Source organism: Dryobates pubescens, unplaced genomic scaffold (genome assembly GCF_014839835.1).
Source record: "Dryobates pubescens isolate bDryPub1 unplaced genomic scaffold, bDryPub1.pri scaffold_80_arrow_ctg1, whole genome shotgun sequence".
NCBI lineage: Eukaryota > Metazoa > Chordata > Aves > Piciformes > Picidae > Dryobates > Dryobates pubescens.
Window position 1 is genome coordinate 12,337 of NW_026530799.1, and position 21,915 is coordinate 34,251.

Sequence of the window (21,915 nt, forward strand, 5' to 3'; positions counted from 1 at the left end):
GTGGTGAGACTGCTGCCAAGGGAGGTTGTGGATGTCTCCTCCCTGGGGGTCTTCAAGGCCAAGTTGGAGGAGGCCTTGAGCAGCTGAGCCTAGTTGAGAGGTGTCCCTGCCCATGGTGGGGAGGTTGGAGGAGATGAGCTCTGAGGTCCCTTCCAACCTGAGCCATTCTGTGATTCCAGGATGATTTAACTTAACTTGACTTGACTTAAACCTTGACTTGACTTGACTTGACTTAAACCTTGACTTGACTTGACTTAAACCTTGACTTGACTTGACTTGAACCTTGACTTGACTTGACTTGAACCTTGACTTGACTTGACTTGAACCTTGACTTGACTTGACTTGACTTGAACCTTGACTTGACTTGACTTAAACCTTGACTTGACTTGAACCTTGACTTGACTTGAACCTTGACTTGAACCTTGACTTGACTTGACTTGAACCTTGACTTGACTTGACTTGACTTGAACCTTGACTTGACTTGACTTGAACCTTGACTTGACTTGACTTGAACCTTGACTTGACTTGAACCTTGACTTAAACCTTGACTTGAACCTTGACTTGAACCTTGACTTGACTTGAACCTTGACTTGAACCTTGACTTGACTTGAACCTTGACTTAAACCTTGACTTGACTTGACTTAAACCTTGACTTGACTTGACTTGAACCTTGACTTGACTTGAACCTTGACTTGACTTGACTTAAACCTTGACTTGACTTGACTTGAACCTTGACTTGACTTGAACCTTGACTTGAACCTTGACTTGACTTGAACCTTGACTTGACTTGACTTAAACCTTGACTTGAACCTTGACTTGAACCTTGACTTGAACCTTGACTTGAACCTTGACTTGAACCTTGACTTGAACCTTGACTTGACTTGACTTGAACCTTGACTTGAACCTTGACTTGACTTGACTTGACTTGAACCTTGACTTGAACCTTGACTTGACTTGACTTGACTTGAACCTTGACTTGAACCTTGACTTGACTTGACTTAAACCTTGACTTGACTTGACTTGAACCTTGACTTGACTTGACTTAAACCTTGACTTGACTTGACTTGAACCTTGACTTGACTTGAACCTTGACTTGACTTGACTTGACTTAAACCTTGACTTAAACCTTGACTTGACTTAAACCTTGACTTGACTTAAACCTTGACTTGAACCTTGACTTGACTTGACTTAAACCTTGACTTGACTTGACTTGAACCTTGACTTGACTTGACTTAAACCTTGACTTGACTTGAACCTTGACTTGACTTGACTTGACTTAAACCTTGACTTAAACCTTGACTTGACTTAAACCTTGACTTGACTTAAACCTTGACTTGACTTAAACCTTGACTTGACTTGACTTGACTTGACTTGACTTAAACCTTGACTTGAACCTTGACTTGACTTGACTTAAACCTTGACTTGACTTGACTTGAACCTTGACTTGACTTGACTTAAACCTTGACTTGACTTGAACCTTGACTTGACTTGACTTGACTTAAACCTTGACTTAAACCTTGACTTGACTTGAACCTTGACTTGACTTGAACCTTGACTTGACTTGACTTAAACCTTGACTTGACTTGACTTGAACCTTGACTTGAACCTTGACTTGAACCTTGACTTGAACCTTGACTTGACTTGACTTGAACCTTGACTTGAACCTTGACTTGAACCTTGACTTGAACCTTGACTTGAACCTTGACTTGAACCTTGACTTGACTTGACTTAAACCTTGACTTGAACCTTGACTTGACTTGACTTAAACCTTGACTTGACTTGACTTGAACCTTGACTTGACTTGACTTAAACCTTGACTTGACTTGAACCTTGACTTGACTTGACTTGACTTAAACCTTGACTTAAACCTTGACTTGACTTAAACCTTGACTTGACTTAAACCTTGACTTGACTTGACTTGACTTGACTTGACTTAAACCTTGACTTGACTTAAACCTTGACTTGACTTGACTTGACTTAAACCTTGACTTGACTTGACTTAAACCTTGCCTTGACTTGACTTAAACTTTAACTTGACTTAACCTTAACATAATACAATTTGATTTAATTTAGTCTTATTTAGTAAGTCTTATTTTAAGTTAACAGAATTTAATTTAACTTAACTAACTTACCAAACACTTCATTTCCATTTAACTTAACGATGTCCCTCTTCGGTGGCAGGTGTGGCCAGGACAGTCAGTCTTCCCAGACTTCACCAACCCTGAGTGCACCAGCTGGTGGGCAGAGGAATGCAAAGCCTTCCACAACGAAGTGCCCTACGATGGGCTCTGGATCGTGAGTAAAGCCTGGTTTGGGGCTTTCTCAAGCAGAGTTTGCTGCCCTTGGGTGAAATTTGTGTTGTGCTTTTTCCTGTGTCAGAGGAACTGTGATAGAAACCGCGTTAAGGCCCCACCTTGGATGCCTGTTTCTGCCCATCAAAAGTTATTTAATGAATGATCCAATTTAGGGCTTTTTTTTTCCCCCCATCTGTGAACTCTCCAGGATCGTCGTTGCCACACTTAACAAACACAGCTAAGTAAACTGAAGTTGCAGAAGAAGTTATAAAATGGAATGTCAGAACCCACACAATTTTATTTCAGACCCTAACTGATGAAGTTAATTTCAGGCTTCCCAGTGGCTTCCTTTTGGAATTCAGCTCGTTTCATTTCAAAGTGTGCAAAGTTCAGCGCTCAGAATTTCCTTTCACAGCCAAGGAAACTGAATTTCAGGACTTAGGGGAATGTAATTTCATCGTTTCCCCTCTGAGTTTAGTTTCAGAGTTCACAAAGTCTCATGTCAGAATTTACAAAATTCATTTTCACGTTTGAATTTCAGAATTTGAATTTTTGACACTCAGAGAGATTTTAGGTGACCTTTCCCCCCTTTTTTAACCTTTTTTTTTGGGGGGGGGGGGATGTGTAAATCCATGCCCTGGTTGCTGGATGAGAGCTTCAGCAGCTTATGAACATTATTCCTTTTGGGGAGGAGATTATCTCTGTGGTCACTTTGAACCTCACCTCCTCTGGGCTTCTAAGAGAATTTAACTCCACTTCATTTAACTTCACTTCACTTCACTTCATTTCACTTCACTTCATTTAACTTCATTTAACTTCACTTCACTTCACTTCACTTCACTTCACTTCACTTCACTTCACTTCACTTCACTTCACTTCACTTCACTTCACTTCACTTCACTTCACTTCACTTCACTTCACTTCACTTCACTTCATTTAACTTCATTTAACTTCATTTAACTTCGCTTCATTTAACTTCATTTAACTTCACTTCATTTAACTTCACTTCATTTAACTTCATTTAACTTCACTTCATTTAACTTCACTTCATTTAACTTCACTTCACTTCACTTCACTTCACTTCACTTCACTTCATTTCACTTCACTTCATTTAACTTAACCTCCTTTAATTTTCTTGATATTAATTTCATTTAATGTGATAGACTTTGTTTTAACATAGCTTCACTTGATTTAATTTAATTTCATTTAAATATAATTTCATTGGGTTAAATTAAAATCAAATTAAGTTAAATTTAACTTTAATTTACCTTTATTTTATTTTAACTTAATTTAACTTAATTTGATTTTAATTTAATTTAGTTTAACTTAATTTGATTTTAATTTAATTTAGTTTAACTTAATTTGATTTAACTTAATTTTATTTTAATTTACTTTAGTTTAATTTAATTTAACTTAATTTAACTTAATTTTATTTTAATTTAGTTTAATTTAATTTAACTTAATTTGATTTTAATTTAGTTTAGTTTAACTTAATTTGATTTTAATTTAATTTAGTTTAACTTAATTTAGTTTAACTTAATTTGATTTTAATTTAATTTAGTTTAACTTAATTTGATTTTAATTTAATTTAGTTTAACTTAATTTAGTTTAACTTAATTTGATTTTAATTTAATTTAGTTTAATTTAACTTAATTTAACTTAATTTTATTTTAATTCAGTTTAATTTAATTTAACCTAATTTGATTTTAATTTAGTTTAGTTTAACTTAATTTAATTTAACTTAATTTGATTTTATTTTAATTTAGCTTAATTTAATTTAACCTAATTTGATTTTAATTTAACTTAACTTAATTTTAATTTAATTTAATTTAACAAGTGCCTTCCTGTTAAGTGGGTTTGCAAGGATATGTTTGGCTGAAAGCCCAGGAAATGTTGCTGGCATGAAGAAAGGAAAAAAAAAAGAACCAATTTGTGAAAGTGGAATTTGTGATTTTAATTTTTTTGCCAGGATATGAATGAAGTCTCCAACTTTGTCCAAGGCTCAACTAAAGGCTGTGAGGACAACGACTTCAACTATCCACCCTTCACACCACGTAAGGCTTTTGGTTTTCAGAGGTGGGACAAAACTGAAATTAAACATTAACCAAAAAAAAATTGTTTAAAAAAGGAAAATAAACTAAAAAATTAGAACAATTAGTTTAAAAAAAAAATGCACAAATAAAATAATAAAATCTAAATAAAAATGAGCGCAGAAATCAAATAGCAAAAATTCAGACCTTGAAAAAATAGCTTGAAAAAGAAATGACAAAGTTGCAGCATTAATGAAAATTTAGTAAAGATTTAAATAAATCGAAATGAAAATAAAGAAAATTTAAATGAAAAGAATTCAACAAAATTGGAATAAAAATTGGAATAAAATTGGAATAAAAAATTGGAATAAAAATTGGAATAAAAATTGGAATAAAAAGGGATTAAAATGGATTAAAATTGGAATTAAAAAATTGGAATAAAAGTGGAATAAAAAATTGGAATAAAAGTGGAATAAAAAATGGAATTAAAAAATGGAATAAAAATTGGAATAAAATTGGAATAAAAAATTGGAATAAAAGTGGACTAAAAAATTGGACTAAAAATTGGAATTAAAAATTGGAATAAAAAATGGGACTAAAATTGGAATAAAATTGGACTAAAATTGGACTAAAATTAGGAATAAAAATTGGAATAAAATTGGAATTAAAAATTGGAATAAGAAATTGGAATAAAATTGGAATAAGAAATAGGAATAAAATTGGAATAAGAAATAGGAATAAAAAAATGAAATATGAAATTGGAATAAGATTGGAATAAAAAATTGGAATATGAAATTGGAATAAGAAATTGGAATAAAAAAATGGAATATAAAATTGGAATAAAAAATTGGACTATGAAATTGGAATAAAAAATTGGACTAAAAAATGGACTAAAAATTGGAATAAAAAATTGGAATAAAAAATGGGACTAAAATTGGAATAAAATTGGAATAAAATTGGACTAAAATTAGGAATAAAAATTGGAATAAAATTGGAATTAAAAATTGGAATAAGAAATTGGAATAAAATTGGAATAAGAAATAGGAATAAAAAAATGAAATATGAAATTGGAATAAAATTGGAATAAAAAATTGGAATATTAAATTGGAATAAAAGATTGGACTATGAAATTGGAATAAAAAATTGGACTATGAAATTGGAATAAAAAATTGGACTAAAAAAATGGACTAAAAATTGGAATAAAAAATTGGAATAAAAATGGGACTAAAATTGGAATAAAATTGGACTAAAATTGGACTAAAATTAGGAATAAAAATTGGAATAAAATTGGAATTAAAAATTGGAATAAGAAATTGGAATAAAATTAGAATAAGAAATAGGAATTAAAAAATGGAATAAAAAATTGGAATAAAAAATTGGAATATGAAATTGGAATAAGAAATTGGAATAAAAAATGGAATATAAAATGGGAATAAAAATAGGAATAACAATTGAAAATAAATGTAAAAAACCCAAAAACCTAACCACCATCCAAGTTAAACAAAAAAGTGAATTTAAAAACCAGCTCTTTAAAATGAAACCCAAAAAAAATTAAATCAACACTAACTAAAAACCAAATCATGAACCTTACAAATGAAACTTAAAATAAATTCAAATTTTAATCCCCCCCCCTCCTCCCCCTCCTGCCCTCAACCCCCTACAAAAATTCATTATGAAAATCAAAAGTATTAGACCAAAAACGGAATCAAACCGAACTGAGTCTGCTCCAAGCTTTTCAGCCAAGCCTGGTGGCTGTGTTGCTATGCTGGAGGGTAGGGAAGCTTTCCAGCAGGACCTGGGCAGGTCGGACCCATAGGCAGAGGCTCATGGGGTGAAGCTCCCCAAGGCTTCCCTCCCATGCCAGGTCCTGCTGCGTTTTCCCTTCATTAAGCTGATGAAGTTTATTGGTTTCCCCCTCTCCCCCAGATCTGCTGGCAGTAGTTGAAGAGATCACAGTATCACAGTATCAGATCTGTTGAGTTTAAGTTCAGCTCCTTCTTCCAGTTGAGTTCAATGGTTTTCCATGGTCTCCTCAACCTTCTTCCTTCCAGGTATTGTGGACAGGCTCTTGTATTCAAAGACCATGTGCATGGATGCCAGGCAGAAGTGGGGACGTCAATATGATGTCCACAACCTCTATGGATACTCCATGGCCATCTCCACACGTCGGTGAGAATCGGGACTGGGGCCAGTTTTGGTCAGGACAGTGACCTGGATGGGACAGGATTGAGTGGACCTTCAGTGGGTTTACTGATGGTACCAAACTGAGGGGGTGGCTGACACCCCATGAGATCTGGACAGCTTGGAGAGCTGGGTGAGGAACCTCATGAGGTTCAGCAAGGACAAGAGCAGAGTCCTGCATCTGGGGAGGAACAACACCAGGCAGCAGAACAGTCTAGGGGTTGTCCTGCTGGAAAGCAGCTCCATGGAGAAGGACCTTGGAGTCCTAGTGGACAGCAAGTTCTCCATGGGACAGCAATGTGCCCTTGTGGCCAAGAGGAACAGCATCCTGGGGTGCATCAAGCAGAGTGTGGCCAGCAGGTCTAGAGAGGTTCTCCTGCCACTCTACTCTGTCCTGATGAGACTACACCTGGGGTATTGTGTCCAGTTTTGGGCTCCCCAGCTCAAGAGAGACAGGAGGCCCAGTGCTGCAGAAGGTCCAGTGGAGGCTACAAGGATGATGAAGGGACTGGAACATCTCTGCTGTGGAGAAAGACTGAGAGACCTGGGGCTGTTCAGTCTTGAGAAGGCTGAGAGGGGACCTTGGCAGTGTTGGGTCAATGCAAGCATCTTTGGAAGGAATTAAGGGGGGGAAAAAGAGGGAATATCACTGTTGGAAAGAGGGGGAGGCAACCTGAGATATGTTTAAGGATGTTGTTAGATCATGTAGGAGAAAAATTAGAGCCTTCAGGATCACCGACCTCCTGAGCTGGGTGACAGGGTCAGGGGCCAGCTCTGGAGTCCTCAGCACAGCACACACAGGGACCTGTTGGAGCTGGGCTGGAAGTGGCCACAGCAATGCTGTGAGGGCTGGAAGCCCTCTGCTGTGAGGCCAGGCTGAGAAAGTCGGTGAAGCCTGGGGAAGAGAAGGCTCCAGGGACACCTGGTGGCCTTTCAGTGCTTCAAAGGGCTGGTCAAAGAGCTGGGGACAGACGTTTGAGCAGGACCTGTGGGGACAGGACAAGGGGTGATGGTTTGAACTCCAAGAGGGAGATTCAGAGTGGAGAGAAGGGAGAAATGTCTGCCCCTGAGGGGGCTGAAACTCTGGCCCAGGTTGCCCAGAGAGGGGGGAGCTGCCCCATCCCTGGAACCATTCCAGGTCAGGTTGTTTGGGGCTTTGAGCAACCTGCTCTAGTCGGGCTGCAGGGGGTTGGACTGGATGACCTTGAAAGGTCCCTTCCAACCCAAGCCAGTCTGGGATTCCATGATTATCAATTTAGGTCATTTGGTTGAACTCCAGGATGTCCATGGCTGATCATGATTCATTCATGGCTGATCACGATTCATTCATGGCTGATCATGATTCATGGCTGATCATGATTCATGGCTGATCATGATTCATTCATGGCTGATCATGATTCATGGCTGATCATCATTCATGGCTGATCATGATTCATTCATGGCTGATCATGATTCATGGCTGATCATGATTCATTCATGGCTGATCATGATTCATTCATGGCTGATCATCATTCATGGCTGATCATCATTCATGGCTGATCATGATTCATTCATGGCTGATCATCATTCATGGCTGATCATGATTCATTCATGGCTGATCATGATTCATGGCTGATCATGATTCATGGCTGATCATGATTCATTCATGGCTGATCACAATTCATGGCTGATCATGATTCATGGCTGATCATGATTCATTCATGGCTGATCATCATTCATGGCTGATCACGATTCATGGCTGATCATGATTCATTCATGGCTGATCATCATTCATGGCTGATCATGATTCATGGCTGATCATGATTACTGGCTGATCATGATTCATTCATGGCTGATCATGATTCATGGCTGATCATGATTCATTCATGGCTGATCACGATTCATGGCTGATCATGATTCATTCATGGCTGATCATGATTACTGGCTGATCATGATTCATTCATGGCTGATCATGATTCATGGCTGATCATGATTCATTCATGGCTGATCATGATTCATGGCTGATCATGATTCATTCATGGCTGATCATGATTCATGGCTGATCATGATTCATGGCTGATCATGATTCATTCATGGCTGATCACAATTCATGGCTGATCATGATTCATTCATGGCTGATCACAATTCATGGCTGATCATGATTCATTCATGGCTGATCATGATTCATTCATGGCTGATCATGATTCATTCATGGCTGATCATGATTCATTCATGGCTGATCATGATTCATGGCTGATCATGATTCATTCATGGCTGATCACAATTCATGGCTGATCATGATTCATGGCTGATCATGATTCATTCATGGCTGATCACAATTCATGGCTGATCATGATTCATTCATGGCTGATCACGATTCATGGCTGATCATGATTCATTCATGGCTGATCACAATTCATGGCTGATCATGATTCATGGCTGATCATGATTCATTCATGGTTGATCATCATTCATGGCTGATCATGATTCATTCATGGCTGATCATGATTCATTCATGGCTGATCATGATTCATTCATGGCTGATCATCATTCATGGCTGATCATGATTCATGGCTGATCATGATTCATTCATGGCTGATCACGATTCATTCATGGCTGATCATGATTCATTCATGGCTGATCACGATTCATGGCTGATCATGATTCATTCATGGCTGATCACAATTCATGGCTGATCATGATTCATTCATGGCTGATCATGATTCATTCATGGCTGATCATGATTCGTTCATGGCTGATCATGATTCATTCATGGCTGATCATGATTCATGGCTGATCATGATTCATTCATGGCTGATCACAATTCATGGCTGATCATGATTCATGGCTGATCATGATTCATTCATGGCTGATCACGATTCATGGCTGATCATGATTCATTCATGGCTGATCACAATTCATGGCTGATCATGATTCATGGCTGATCATGATTCATTCATGGTTGATCATCATTCATGGCTGATCATGATTCATTCATGGCTGATCATGATTCATTCATGGCTGATCATGATTCATTCATGGCTGATCACAATTCATGGCTGATCATGATTCATGGCTGATCATGATTCATTCATGGCTGATCACAATTCATGGCTGATCATGATTCATTCATGGCTGATCATGATTCATTCATGGCTGATCATGATTCATGGCTGATCATGATTCATTCATGGCTGATCATGATTCATTCATGGCTGATCACAATTCATGGCTGATCATGATTCATGGCTGATCATGATTCATTCATGGCTGATCACAATTCATGGCTGATCATGATTCATTCATGGCTGATCATGATTCATTCATGGCTGATCATGATTCATGGCTGATCATGATTCATTCATGGCTGATCACGATTCATGGCTGATCATGATTCATTCATGGCTGATCATGATTCATGGCTGATCACGATTCATTCATGGCTGATCACGATTCATTCATGGCTGATCATGATTCATTCATGGCTGATCATGATTCATGGCTGATCATGATTCATGGCTGATCATGGTTCATTCATGGCTGATCATGATTACTGGCTGATCATGATTCATGGCTGATCATGATTCATTCATGGCTGATCACAAATCATGGCTGATCATGATTCATTCATGGCTGATCATGATTCATGGCTGATCATGATTCATTCATGGCTGATCACAATTCATGGCTGATCATGATTCATTCATGGCTGATCACAAATCATGGCTGATCATGATTCATTCATGGCTGATCATGATTAATTCATGGCTGATCACGATTCATGGCTGATCATGATTCATTCATGGCTGATCATGATTCATTCATGGCTGATCATGATTCATTCATGGCTGATCACAATTCATGGCTGATCATGATTACTGGCTGATCATGATTCATTCATGGCTGATCATGATTCATGGCTGATGATGATTCATTCATGGCTGATCACAATTCATGGCTGATCATGATTCATTCATGGCTGATCACTTTTTCATCACAATGATCCAGCTGTTTGCTGGTTGTGACAATGAGCATCACGAGAGCCTTTCCTCCTTGCTTGCTTTCATTCCTTGTTCTGCTCATCTCCACAACTGGAGATTTTTAACTTGTTTTCCCTGATTCCAACTTTTTCCCCCTCCCCCTTTCAGAGCCCTTGAAGATTTGTTCCCTGGAAAGCGCAGCTTCCTCCTTTCAAGGTCCACTTTTGCAGGCTCAGGGAAGTTCACAGGTCATTGGTTGGGTGACAACGCGGCCACGTGGGACGACCTGAAGTGGGCCATAACTGGAATGCTGGAATTTGGCCTCTTTGGAATCCCCTATGTATGAAAACAGCTGGTTTGATAGCTTCTGAGAAGAGCTGGATCCATAATGACAGGAGGGTGGGGGAGGCTCTGCAGAGAGATCTGGACAGGTTGAATCCATGGGTTGAGGTCAGCAGGATGAGGTTCAACTGCTGGATCCTGCAGTTGGGCCACAACATCCCCATGAACGCTCCAGGCTTGGGGCAGAGTGGCTGGAAAGCAGTGTGGGGGGAAAGGGATCTGGAGGGTGCTAGTTAGAGGCTCTTTAGAGGGACCTGGCCAGTCTGGATCCATGGGCTGAGGCCATTGGGCTGAGGTTCAACAAAGCCAAGGCTGGTCCTGCACTTGGGTCACAACAATCCCAAGCAACACTCCAGGCTGAGGGCAGAGTGGCTGGAAGCTGCCCAGCAAAGAAAGACCTGGGAGTGTTGGTTGGTAGCAGCCAGGGTGTGCCCAGGTGGCCAAGAAGGCCACAAGTATCCTGGTCTGGACCAAAAGCAGTCCAGCAGGCACAGAGAAAGTGATGGTGCCCCCTGTACAGGGTGTTGGTGAGGCCACAGCATGAGTTCTGGATTCAGGTTTGGGCCATTCATTCCAAGAAGGACACCGAGGGGCTGGAGCAGGTCCAGAGAAGGGCAACAAAGCTGGGGAAGGGTCTGGAAAACAATGCTGGTAAGGAGCAGCTGAGGGAGCTGGGGGTGTTCAGCCTGGAGAAGAGAAGGTTGAGAGGAAACCTCATTCCTCTCTACAACTCCCTGAGAGGGGGCTGGAGACAGGTGGGGGGGTTGGTTTCTACTCCTTAGTAACAAGTGGTAGGTTGAGAAGCAATGACCTCAAGTTGCCCCAAGGGAGGTTTAGGCTGGACATGAAATAAAACCTTCTTCACTGGAAGTGTGGTCAGGCATTGGAACAGGCTGGCCAGGGAGGTGGTGGAGTCACCATCCCTGGAGGTGTTCAAGACGCTGCAGGTGTGCTTCAGGACATGGTTTAGTGGCCATGGGAGCTGGGTTGTGGTTAGAATTGATGATCTTGGAGGTCTTTTCCAGCCTTAGTTTCTATCATGCTCTGTAGGAATGGCCAACTCTCAGCCCTGGTTAGCAGTGAGGGGTGAGCTGAGTGACACCAATTGATTCAGTTTCCTCTCTTGGAGGTATTTTTGGTGGGGAGCAGAGGTGCAGCTCTCCACACTAACATTAGCTCCCAATTTTGTTTGAAGATTGGGGCAGACATTTGTGGCTTCTCCTACAACACCACCGAGGAGCTTTGCCGGCGCTGGATGCAAGTTGGAGCCTTTTACCCCTTCTCCAGGAACCACAACACAGAGAAATGTGCTGTAAGTGGTGGCTCAGGGGTCCACTGACTAACTTCTGAGGAGGGCCACCAGGATGATCCAAGAGCTGGAGCACCTCTGCTATGAGGACAGGCTGAGGGAGGTGGAGTTGTTCATCCTGGAGAAGAGAAGAGTCCAGGGAGGGACCTTAGAGTTACCTTCCAGGGATCCTACAGGAAGGCTGCAGAGGGACTTTCCATGAGGGTGTCTAGAGACAGGACAAAGAGGAATGGTTTGAAGCTGAGGGAGAGCAGGGTTGGACTGGATCTGAGGAAGAAGCTCTTCAGTATGAAGGTGGTGACACTCTAGGCTGCTCAGGGAGGTTGTGCCTCCTCCTCCCTGGAGGTGTTGAAGGCCAGGTTGGATGAGGTGTTGAGCAGCTGAGTCTAGTTGAGAGGTGTCTCTGCCCATGGTGGGGAGGCTGGGGGGGGGGGGGAGATGATCTCTGAGGCCCTTTCCAACCTGAGCTGGAGGTGTTGAAGGCCAGGTTGGATGAGGTGTTGAGCAGCTGAGTCTAGTTGAGAGGTGTCCCTGCCCATGGTGGGGAGGCTGGGGGGGGGGGGGAGTTGAACTCTGAGGTCCTTTCCAACCTGAGCTGGAGGTGTTGAAGGCCAGGCTGGATGAGGTGTTGAGCAGCTGAGTCTAGTTGAGAGGTGTCCCTGCCCATGGTGGGGAGGCTGGGGGGGGAGATGATCTCTGAGGTCCTTTCCAACCTGAGCTGGAGGTGTTGAAGGCCAGGCTGGATGAGGTGTTGAGCAGCTGGGTCTAGTTGAGAGGTGTCCCTGCCCGTGGTGGGGAGGCTGGGTGGGGGGAGATGATCTCTGAGGTCCTTTCCAACCTGAGCTGGAGGAGTTGAAGGCCAGGTTGGATGAGGTGTTGAGCAGCTGAGTCTAGTTGAGAGGTGTCCCTGCCCATGGTGGGGAGGCTGGGGGGGGGGAGATGATCTCTGAGGTCCTTTCCAACCTGAGCTGGAGGTGTTGAAGGCCAGGCTGGATGAGGTGTTGAGCAGCTGAGTCTAGTTGAGAGGTGTCCCTGCCCATGGTGGGGAGGCTGGGGGGGGGGGAGATGATCTCTGAGGTCCTTTCCAACCTGAGCTGGAGGTGTTGAAGGCCAGGTTGGATGAGGTGTTGAGCAGCTGAGTCTAGTTGAGAGGTGTCCCTGCCCATGGTGGGGAGGCTGGGGGGGGGGGAGATGATCTCTGAGGTCCTTTCCAACCTGAGCTGGAGGTGTTGAAGGCCAGGCTGGATGAGGTGTTGAGCAGCTGAGTCTAGTTGAGAGGTGTTTCTGCCCATGGTGGGGAGGCTGGGTGGGGGGAGATGATCTCTGAGGTCCTTTCCAACCTGAGCCATTTTGGGATTCTACAATTATTTAGCCTCATTTAGTTTAATTTGATTCAATTTATTGCATTCATTGATCTCTGGCCCACCCCCCTGAGTTCTGCTTGCCTCTCCCAGCCCTATCTGGAATCCTCAGGGGGGGAAAAAAAAAGGAAGTCATTAAAAAATAATTGGATTAATGATGATGATGATGATAATGGACAATTTCCTTTCAGCCCCAGGATCCAGCCTTCTTTGGAGCTGACTCAGTCTTGGTGAACACCTCAAAGCACTACCTGAACATCCGCTACACCCTGCTGCCCTACCTCTACACTCTCTTCTACAGAGCTCACACCCAAGGGGACACAGTGCTGAGGCCTCTGCTCCACGAGTGAGTTCTCCTGCAGGAGGGCTTCGTGCTCTGAACACTGCCCCAAAGTGGTTTGCAAATGAACTTTAGGATAGGATAGGATAGGATAGGATAGGACAGAATAGAGTAGAATAGAATAGGACAGAATAGAATAGGACAGGATAGGATAGGATAGAATAGAATAGAATAGAATAGAATAGAATAGAATAGAATAGAATAGAATAGAATAGACAGAATAGAATAGAATAGAATAGAATAGAATAGAAAGGATAGAATAGAATAGAATAGAATAGAAAGGATAGAATAGAATAGAATAGAATAGAATAGAAAGGATAGAATAGAATAGAATAGAATAGAATAGAATAGAATAGAAAGGATAGAATAGAATAGAATAGAATAGAATAGAATAGAATAAACCAGGTTGGAAGAGACCTTCAAGATCATTGTGTCCAACCTATCAACCAACCCAACACCACCTAATCAACTAACCCATGGCACCAAGCACCCCATCAAGTCTCCTCCTGAACACCTCCAATGATGGTGACTCCACCACCTCCCCAGGCAGCCCATCCCAATGGGCAATCACTCTCTCTGTGTAGAACTTCTTCCTCACCTCCAGCCTAAACCTCCCCTGGCGCAGCCTGAGACTGTGTCCTCTTGTTCTGGTGCTGGCTGCCTGGGAGAAGAGACCAACCCCTTCCTGGCTACAACCTCCCTTCAGGGAGTTGGAGAGGGCAATGAGGTCACCCCTGAGTCTCCTCCTCTCCAGGCTAAGCAACCCCAGCTCCCTCAGCCTCTCCTCACAGGGCTGTGCTCCAAGCCCCTCATCAACTTCATTGCCCTTCTCTGGACACCTTCCAGCAGCTCAACCTCCTTCCTAACCTGAGGAGCCCAGAGCTGGACACAGGACTCAAGGTGTGGCCTAAGCAGTGCAGTGTCCAGGGGCAGGATGAGCTCCCTGCTCCTGCTGGCCACACTGCTCCTGATGCAGGCCAGGATGCCCTTGGCCCTCCTGGCTGCCTGGGCACACCGCAGGCTCATGTTCAGCCTACCATCGACCATCAACCCCCAGGTCCCTCTCTGCCTGGCCTCATTTTGGTTCAGTTGCTGCACTGGGTTTTATTTCATTTAGCTTCATCTCATTTTATTCTTTTGTTATTTCATTTCATGCAAGTTGGGAGGTTTTTTATTTCCTTTCCTTTCATTTTATGCTTTCATTTCATTCCATTGCATTTCATTTCAAGTCATCTTATTGCATTGTTTTAGTTCACTGTATCTGATCTCATTTCATATCACTTTATTTCAGTTTGTTCTTTAGTTTTATTGCTTTTCATAGACTCAACAAGGTTGGAAAAGACCCCAAAGATAGAATCATAGACTCAATATGGTTGGAAAAGATCATCAAGTCCAACCTGTCACCCAGGACCTCATGACTACTAAACCAATGTCCAATCCAGCACATCCAGATCCTTCCTGTAATAGGGGCTCCAGAACTGGACTCAATGGCTCCCCCTCATATGGGGAGGGGGCTGCCTGAGGGGCATGAGGAAGAGCGTGGCCAGCAGGTCAAAGGAGGTTCTTCTGCCCCTTTACTCTCTCCCTGTGAGGCCACATCTGGAGTACTGGGTCCAGGGAGACAGGGTGAGAGAGACAGGGAACTGCTGGAGAGAGTCCAGTGGAGGCTTTGAAGGTGTTGAGGGGCCTGGAGCATCTCTGTGAGGAGCCCTGGGGCTGTTGAGTGATGGGGTGTGTGATGACAGGTTGGACTTGATGATCTTTGAGGTCTCTTCCAACCTTGGTGACACTGTGAGAAGAGCAGCCCCTCAGCCCCCTTCTCGATGCTCAGCAAGAGCTAAAGGACCTGCAGAGGGCAAGAGGCTTGGGGCTAGATTCTTGTCAGCGGTGCCAAGTGACAGGAGAATGGGCAAGGGGCACAAGCTGGAACCCAGGAGGTTCCATCAAGAGAAATCCCCATGGTGGGATGGTGCAGGAGGCCTGAAGCAGGCTGCCCAGAGAAGCTCTTCTCTGAAGAGCTTCCAACCCCACCTGGCCATTGTGACCCTGGGCAAGCTGCTGTGGGTGCCTTTGCTTGAGCAGGGAGGTTGGACTGGATGATCTCTTCCACTGCCCTCCATGGTGATCACCATGTGGTGCTTTTCAATAGTGATTCTAGACAAGCAAGCCCTTGGGCCATTAGGATTGATTATGATGATACTAATTAATAGCTTAGTAATTAGCCAGTGCTATTAATGGCTCTGATTTCCCCCTTCTTTAGGTTCTACTCTGAAAACGCCACCTGGAGCGTGGACAAGCAGTTCCTGTGGGGTCCTGGGCTCCTCATCAGCCCTGTGCTTGATCCAGTAGGTCTCACTTTCCTGATGCCTTCTAATGAGGCCCCCTCGAGACCCCAGCCTCACTTTTTCTGCAGGGGAGTGCAGGGCAGAGCCCAACAAGTTGAATTTAGTGGCTCTAAAGTCACCTCCTCCTTTCATTCCCTCGCTTTCAAACTGCCTTCTGGTGCCTTCAACACGAGGGAGATGCAGACCTGCTGGAATGCCATCCATTTGTGTGCTGAGTGTCATTCTTTGGCCCCTCTCAGGGGCTGGAGAGGACCTGCCTGGCCTCAAGCCAGGACACTCCTTGCCATAGTATTATGACATTTGTGGAACTTTGGGCTGGTTTTTTTTGTTGGTTTCTCTCCAATGGAGGAGTGGAAAGCGAGAGAGCAGCTGGGCAGACCCCTGGCTGCCTCCCATGGTCATCATAGTATCACAGTATCAGTCAGGGTTGGAAGGGACCACAAGGATCAGCCAGTTCCAACCCCCCTGCCATGGGCAGGGACACCCCACACTAGATCAGGCTGCCCAGAGCCTCCTCCAGCCTGGGCTTAAACACCTCCAGGGATGGGGCCTCAACCACCTCCCTGGACAACCCATCCCAGGGCTTCACCACTCTCATGGGGAAGAACTTCCTCCTCACCTCCAGCCTGAATCTCCCCACCTCCAGCTTCATTCCATTCCCCCCAGTCCTATCACTGCCTGAGATCCTGAGCAGTCCCTCCCCAGCCTTCTTGGAGCCCCCTTCAGATCCTGGAAGGCCACAATGAGGTCACCTCAGAGCCTTCTCTTCTCCAGACTGAACAGCCCCAACTCCTTCAGTCTGTCCTCATAGGAGAGGTGCTCCAGCCCTCTGCTCATCCTCCTGGCCCTGCTCTGGACACCTTCCAGCACCCCCAGATCCCTCTTGCAATAGGGGCTCCAGAGCTGGAGGCAGTACCCCAGGTGGGGTCTCACAGAGCTGAGCAGAGGGGGAGAATCCCCTCCCTGGCCCTGCTGGCCACACTTCCCTTGCTGCAGCCCAGGCTCTGCTTGGCTCTCTGGGCTGCAAGTGCACTCTGAGAGCTCCTGGTGAGCTTCTCCTCCCCCAGCACCCCCAAGGCTCTCTCCTCAGGGCTGCTTTCCAGCCAGTCCCTGCCCAGCCTGGATTTGTGCCTGGGATTGCCTCGACCCAGCTGCAGGACTCTGCCCTTGGTCTTGTTGAACCTCCTGAGGTTGGCTTGTGCCCACCTCTCCAGCCTGCCCAGCTCCCTCTGGCTGGATCCCTTCCCCCCCAGGCCGGCCCAGCTCCCCCTGGCTGGATCCCTGCCCTCCAGCCTGCCCAGCTCCCCCTGGCTGGATCCCTGCCCTCCAGCCTGTCTGCTGCCCCACACAGCTTGGTGCCATCAGCAACCCTGCTGAGGCTGCACTCAGTGCCACTGTCCCTGGCACCCACAGAGATGCTGAACAAGCCTGGTCCCAGGGCTGATCCCTGAGGGACTCTGCTTGCCCCTGGCCTCCACTGGGACATGGACCCATGGACAGCCACTCTCTGGGTGCAGCTGTCAACCTTGTTGGCTTGATGGAGGCTTGGGTATGAAAGGCAATGTCTGTGTTTCACTTGCAGGGGGTGGAGGTCATCCAGGCCTATATCCCTGATGCTGTCTGGTACGACTATGACTCGGTGAGTAAGAAAACCAAATGGGGGAGGGGGGATCTGGATTGAGAGAGCAGCAGAGGGAGTGAGGTGATGCTGCCACTTTGCTCTGGTGAGACCTCACTTGGAGTGCTGTGTCCAGCTCTGGAGCCCTCAACACAGGAAGGACACCACCAGCAACGTGGGCATTCACAGAGCTGAGATGGAAGGGGTGGTTATCCTGCCTCTCTACTCTCCCCAGTAAGGCCACATCTGGGTCCAGTTCAAGAGAGACAGGGAACTGCTGGAGAGTCCAGCGAAAGCTGGGAAGGTGCTGAGGGGCCTGGAGCATCTCTGTAAGGAGCCCTGAGGCTGTTGAGCCTGGAGAAGAGCAGCTCCAGAAGGGATCTTCTCGATGCTCAGCAAGAGCTAAAGGACCTGTGGAGGGCAAGAGGATGGGGCCAGACTCTTGTCAGTGGTGTCCAGTGACAGGGCAAGGGGCACAAACTGAAATCCAGGAGGTTCCATCTGAAGATCAGGAGAAACTTCTTTGGTGTGCTGGTGCTGGAGGCCTGCAGCAGGCTACCCACAGAGGTTTTAGAGTCTCCTCTGGAGAGCTTCTAACCCCACCTGTCTGTTGTGATCCTGGGCAAGCTCCTGTGGGTGCCCTTGTCTGAGCAAGGAGGTTGGACTGGATAACCTCCAGAGGTTCCTTCCCAACCCCACCGTGCTGGGAGTCTGGGGTTCTGTGAAACAAAGGGAAAAGGAAGAATGAAGGCAGGAACCAGCAATGCAACCTCCTCTTCCTCCTTTTTCACACCTCTTAACTAGGGGGCAAACATCTGGTGGAGGAAGCAGTGGGTGGACCTGCACCTTCCTGCAGACAAGATGGGACTTCACCTGAGAGGTGGCCACATCTTCCCTGTCCAGCAGCCAGCCACCACAACTGTGGCAAGGTAAAGCCTGCAGACTCAGCCTGTCCTGCAGCAGACTGGGGTGAAGGTAAGGGGTGTCAGGGATGGATTTGAGGCCACCTGGCTCGAGGGATAAAATCCACATGCTAAAACCATCACCATGACCATAGTGATAATGATGATGATTAGAGTAGTAATAACAACTACAACAACAGGAATAACCACAGAAACCCTTGGGGTCACCAAGTCCAATCAAGAACCCTACAAGGCTCACCCCTAAACCACGTCCCTGAGCATCACATCCAAACCACCTTTAAACGCCCCCAGGGCTGGTGGCTCAACCACCTCACTGGGCAGCACATCCCAATGCCTGACCACTCTTGCCATGAAAACATGCTCCCTAATGTCCAGTCTAAGCCTACCTAGTTGCAGCTTGAGGCTATTCCCTCCTGTTCTGTTACTTATTACCTGTGAGAAGAGACCAGCACCAGCCTCTCCACAACCTTCTTGCAGGTAGAGAGCCATAAGGTTTCCCCTCAGCCTCCTCTTCTCCAAGCTAAACTGCCCCAGCCCTTCCAGTCCCCTCTTCCAGAGGCTGTCCTTTTGTTCTAGAGGTCATAGTATCATAGTATCAGTCAGGGTTGGAAGGGACCACAAGGATCAGCCAGTTCCAACCCCCCTGCCATAGGCAGGGACACCCCACACTAGATCAGGCTGCCCAGAGCCTCCTCCAGCCTGGGCTTAAACACCTCCAGGGCTGGGGCCCCAACCACCTCCCTGGACAACCCATCCCAGGGCTTCACCACTCTCATGGGGAAGAACTTCCTCCTCACCTCCAGTCTGAATCTCCCCACCCCCAGCTTCATTCCATTCCCCCCAGTCCTATCACTGCCTGAGATCCTGAGCAGTCCCTCCCCAGCCTTCTTGGAGCCCCCTTCAGATCCTGGAAGGCCACAATGAGGTCACCTCAGAACCTTCTCTTCTCCAGACTGAACAGCCCCAACTCCTTCAGTCTGTCCTCATAGCAGAGCAGCTCCAGCCCTCTGCTCATCCTCCTGGCCCTGCTCTGGACACCTTCCAGCACCTCCAGATCCCTCTTGCAATAGGGGCTCCAGAGCTGGAGGCAGTACTCCAGGTGGGGTCTCCCCAGAGCTGAGCAGAGGGGGAGAATCCCCTCCCTGGCCCTGCTGGCCACACTTCCCTTGCTGCAGCCCAGGCTCTGCTTGGCTCTCTGGGCTGCAAGTGCACACTGAGAGCTCCTGCTGAGCTTCTCCTCCCCCAGCACCCCCAAGGCTCTCTCCTCAGGGCTGCTTTCCAGCCAGTCCCTGCCCAGCCTGGAGTTGTGCCTGGGATTGCCTTGACCCAGCTGCAGGACCCTGCCCTTGGTCTTGTTGAACCTCCTGAGGTTGGCTTGTGCCCAGCTCTGCAGCCTGCCAGGGTCCCTCTGGATGGCATCCAGGCCCAGCCTAGGGTCCCTATTCAGCCAGGCTGGATGCCTTCCCTGCTGCCTCTGGTTTTGGCACACAGGGGCAGCCTGCTCCTGAGCCTTTAAGACTTCCCTCTTGAAGTACTTCCAGCCTTCCTGGACTCCCATCCCCTGCAGAGTGGTCTCTCTCTCAGCTACTGATAAGGTGTAGGTTCCTGGACTCAAGACAAAACACAGTCATCCCAAAGCTACCCTAAATAAACCCTTCTCCCACATGGTGGGACTCTGGAATGGGCTGTCCAGGGGGGGTTGTGGATGCCTCCTCCCTGGGGGTGTTCAAGGTGAGGTTGGATGAGGCCTCGAGCAGCCGAATCTAGTTAAGAGGCATCCCTGCCCGTGGTGGAAAGGTTGGAGCTCATCTCTGAGATCCCTTCCAACCTCAGCCACTCTGTGATGGTTTCTTAGCATTTATCACTTGCACTCTGAAACTTGGGATTCAGTCCCCTCACTGCCAGGGCTGATGATCAAACTCCTTCAATCAATGATGACCAGAAGGTGGTTTTTTTGGTTCTCCATGTAACGTGTTCTAACCTCCCCTTGGGTTTTCTTTGGTTGCATGAAAACCCTTGAAGGCAAGAAAGAAAAAAAGATCTTCTTCAACCAGGGACTAATGTGAGACCAATGCTCAAGGTTTTGTGACCTGGCTGGATGTTCCAGAGTGCCCAGAAACACCTAACATTGTGGTGGTGGTTTGGTTTCGTTCCTCAGCCGTAAGAACCCCATGGGCCTCATCGTCGCGCTGGATGACAAGGATGAAGCAGCTGGGGAGTTATTCTGGGATGATGGAGAATCAACAGGTGAGCCTTCACTGACTGAAGCCTGTGGGATGAGGCTCAGCAGGGCCAAGTGCTGGGTCCTGCTCCTGGGTCACAGCTCCATGATGGCTCCAGGCTTGGCGCAGAGTTGTCTGGGAACTGCCCGGCAGAAATGAACCCCAGGGGTGCTGGCAGGGACTGGCTGGAAAGCAGCCCTGAGGAGAGAGCCTTGGGGGTGCTGGGGGAGGAGAAGCTCAGCAGGAGCTCTCAGTGTGCACTTGCAGCCCAGAGAGCCAAGCAGAGCCTGGGCTGCAGCAAGAGAAGTGTGGCCAGCAGGGCCAGGGCCAGGGCTGTTCAGTCTGGAGAAGAGAAGGCTCTGTCTGAGTCTCCCCACCTCCAGCTCCATTCCATTCCCCCCAGTCCTATCACTCCCTGAGATCCTGAGCAGTCCCTCCCCAGCCTTCTTGGAGCCCCCTTCAGATCCTGGAAGGCCACAATGAGGTCACCTCGGAGCCTTCTCTTCTCCAGACTGAACTACCCCAACTCCTTCAGTCTGTCCTCACAGCAGAGCAGCTCCAGCCCTCTGCTCATCCTCCTGGCCCTTCTCTGGACACCTTCCAGCACCTCCAGATCCCTCTTGCAATAGAGGCTCCAGAGCTGGAGGCAGTACTCCAGGTGGGGTCTCCCCAGAGCTGAGCAGAGGGGCAGAATCCCCTCCCTTGCCCTGCTGGCCACACTTCCCTTGCTGCAGCCCAGGCTCTGCTTGGCTCTCTGGGCTGCAAGTGCACACTGAGAGCTCCTGCTGAGCTTCTCCTCCCCCAGCACCCCCAAGCCTCTCTCCTCAGGGCTGCTTTCCAGCCCTGCTTTCCTTGCTTGCAGCTCTATTGCCTCCCTCCACGTTTTAGGTACCATCAGCAGCAAATCCTACATCTCCTATAACTTCACTGTGTCCAATGTAAGTCTTTATGTTTTTTTCAATAGAACTTGGTTTGCAGCAATAAAACTTCT

The 21,915-nt window shown here is 46.3% G+C and overlaps 1 protein-coding gene across 1 annotated transcript in view; it reads left to right on the forward strand.

The window, feature by feature from the left end:
* Positions 1-21,915, forward strand: part of LOC104308979 (maltase-glucoamylase) — a gene marked incomplete at its 5' end in the record, with an annotated part of 68,869 nt that overhangs the window by 12,105 nt on the left and 34,849 nt on the right. The window contains 11 exons of the mRNA XM_054179553.1: positions 2,182-2,295; positions 4,264-4,348; positions 6,376-6,493; positions 10,633-10,804; positions 12,002-12,118; positions 13,668-13,822; positions 16,077-16,161; positions 17,744-17,800; positions 18,584-18,708; positions 20,861-20,949; positions 21,813-21,862. Of these exons, the coding sequence (XP_054035528.1) occupies positions 2,182-2,295; positions 4,264-4,348; positions 6,376-6,493; positions 10,633-10,804; positions 12,002-12,118; positions 13,668-13,822; positions 16,077-16,161; positions 17,744-17,800; positions 18,584-18,708; positions 20,861-20,949; positions 21,813-21,862 (1,167 nt within the window). The remainder of the gene's footprint in view (positions 1-2,181; positions 2,296-4,263; positions 4,349-6,375; positions 6,494-10,632; positions 10,805-12,001; positions 12,119-13,667; positions 13,823-16,076; positions 16,162-17,743; positions 17,801-18,583; positions 18,709-20,860; positions 20,950-21,812; positions 21,863-21,915) is intronic.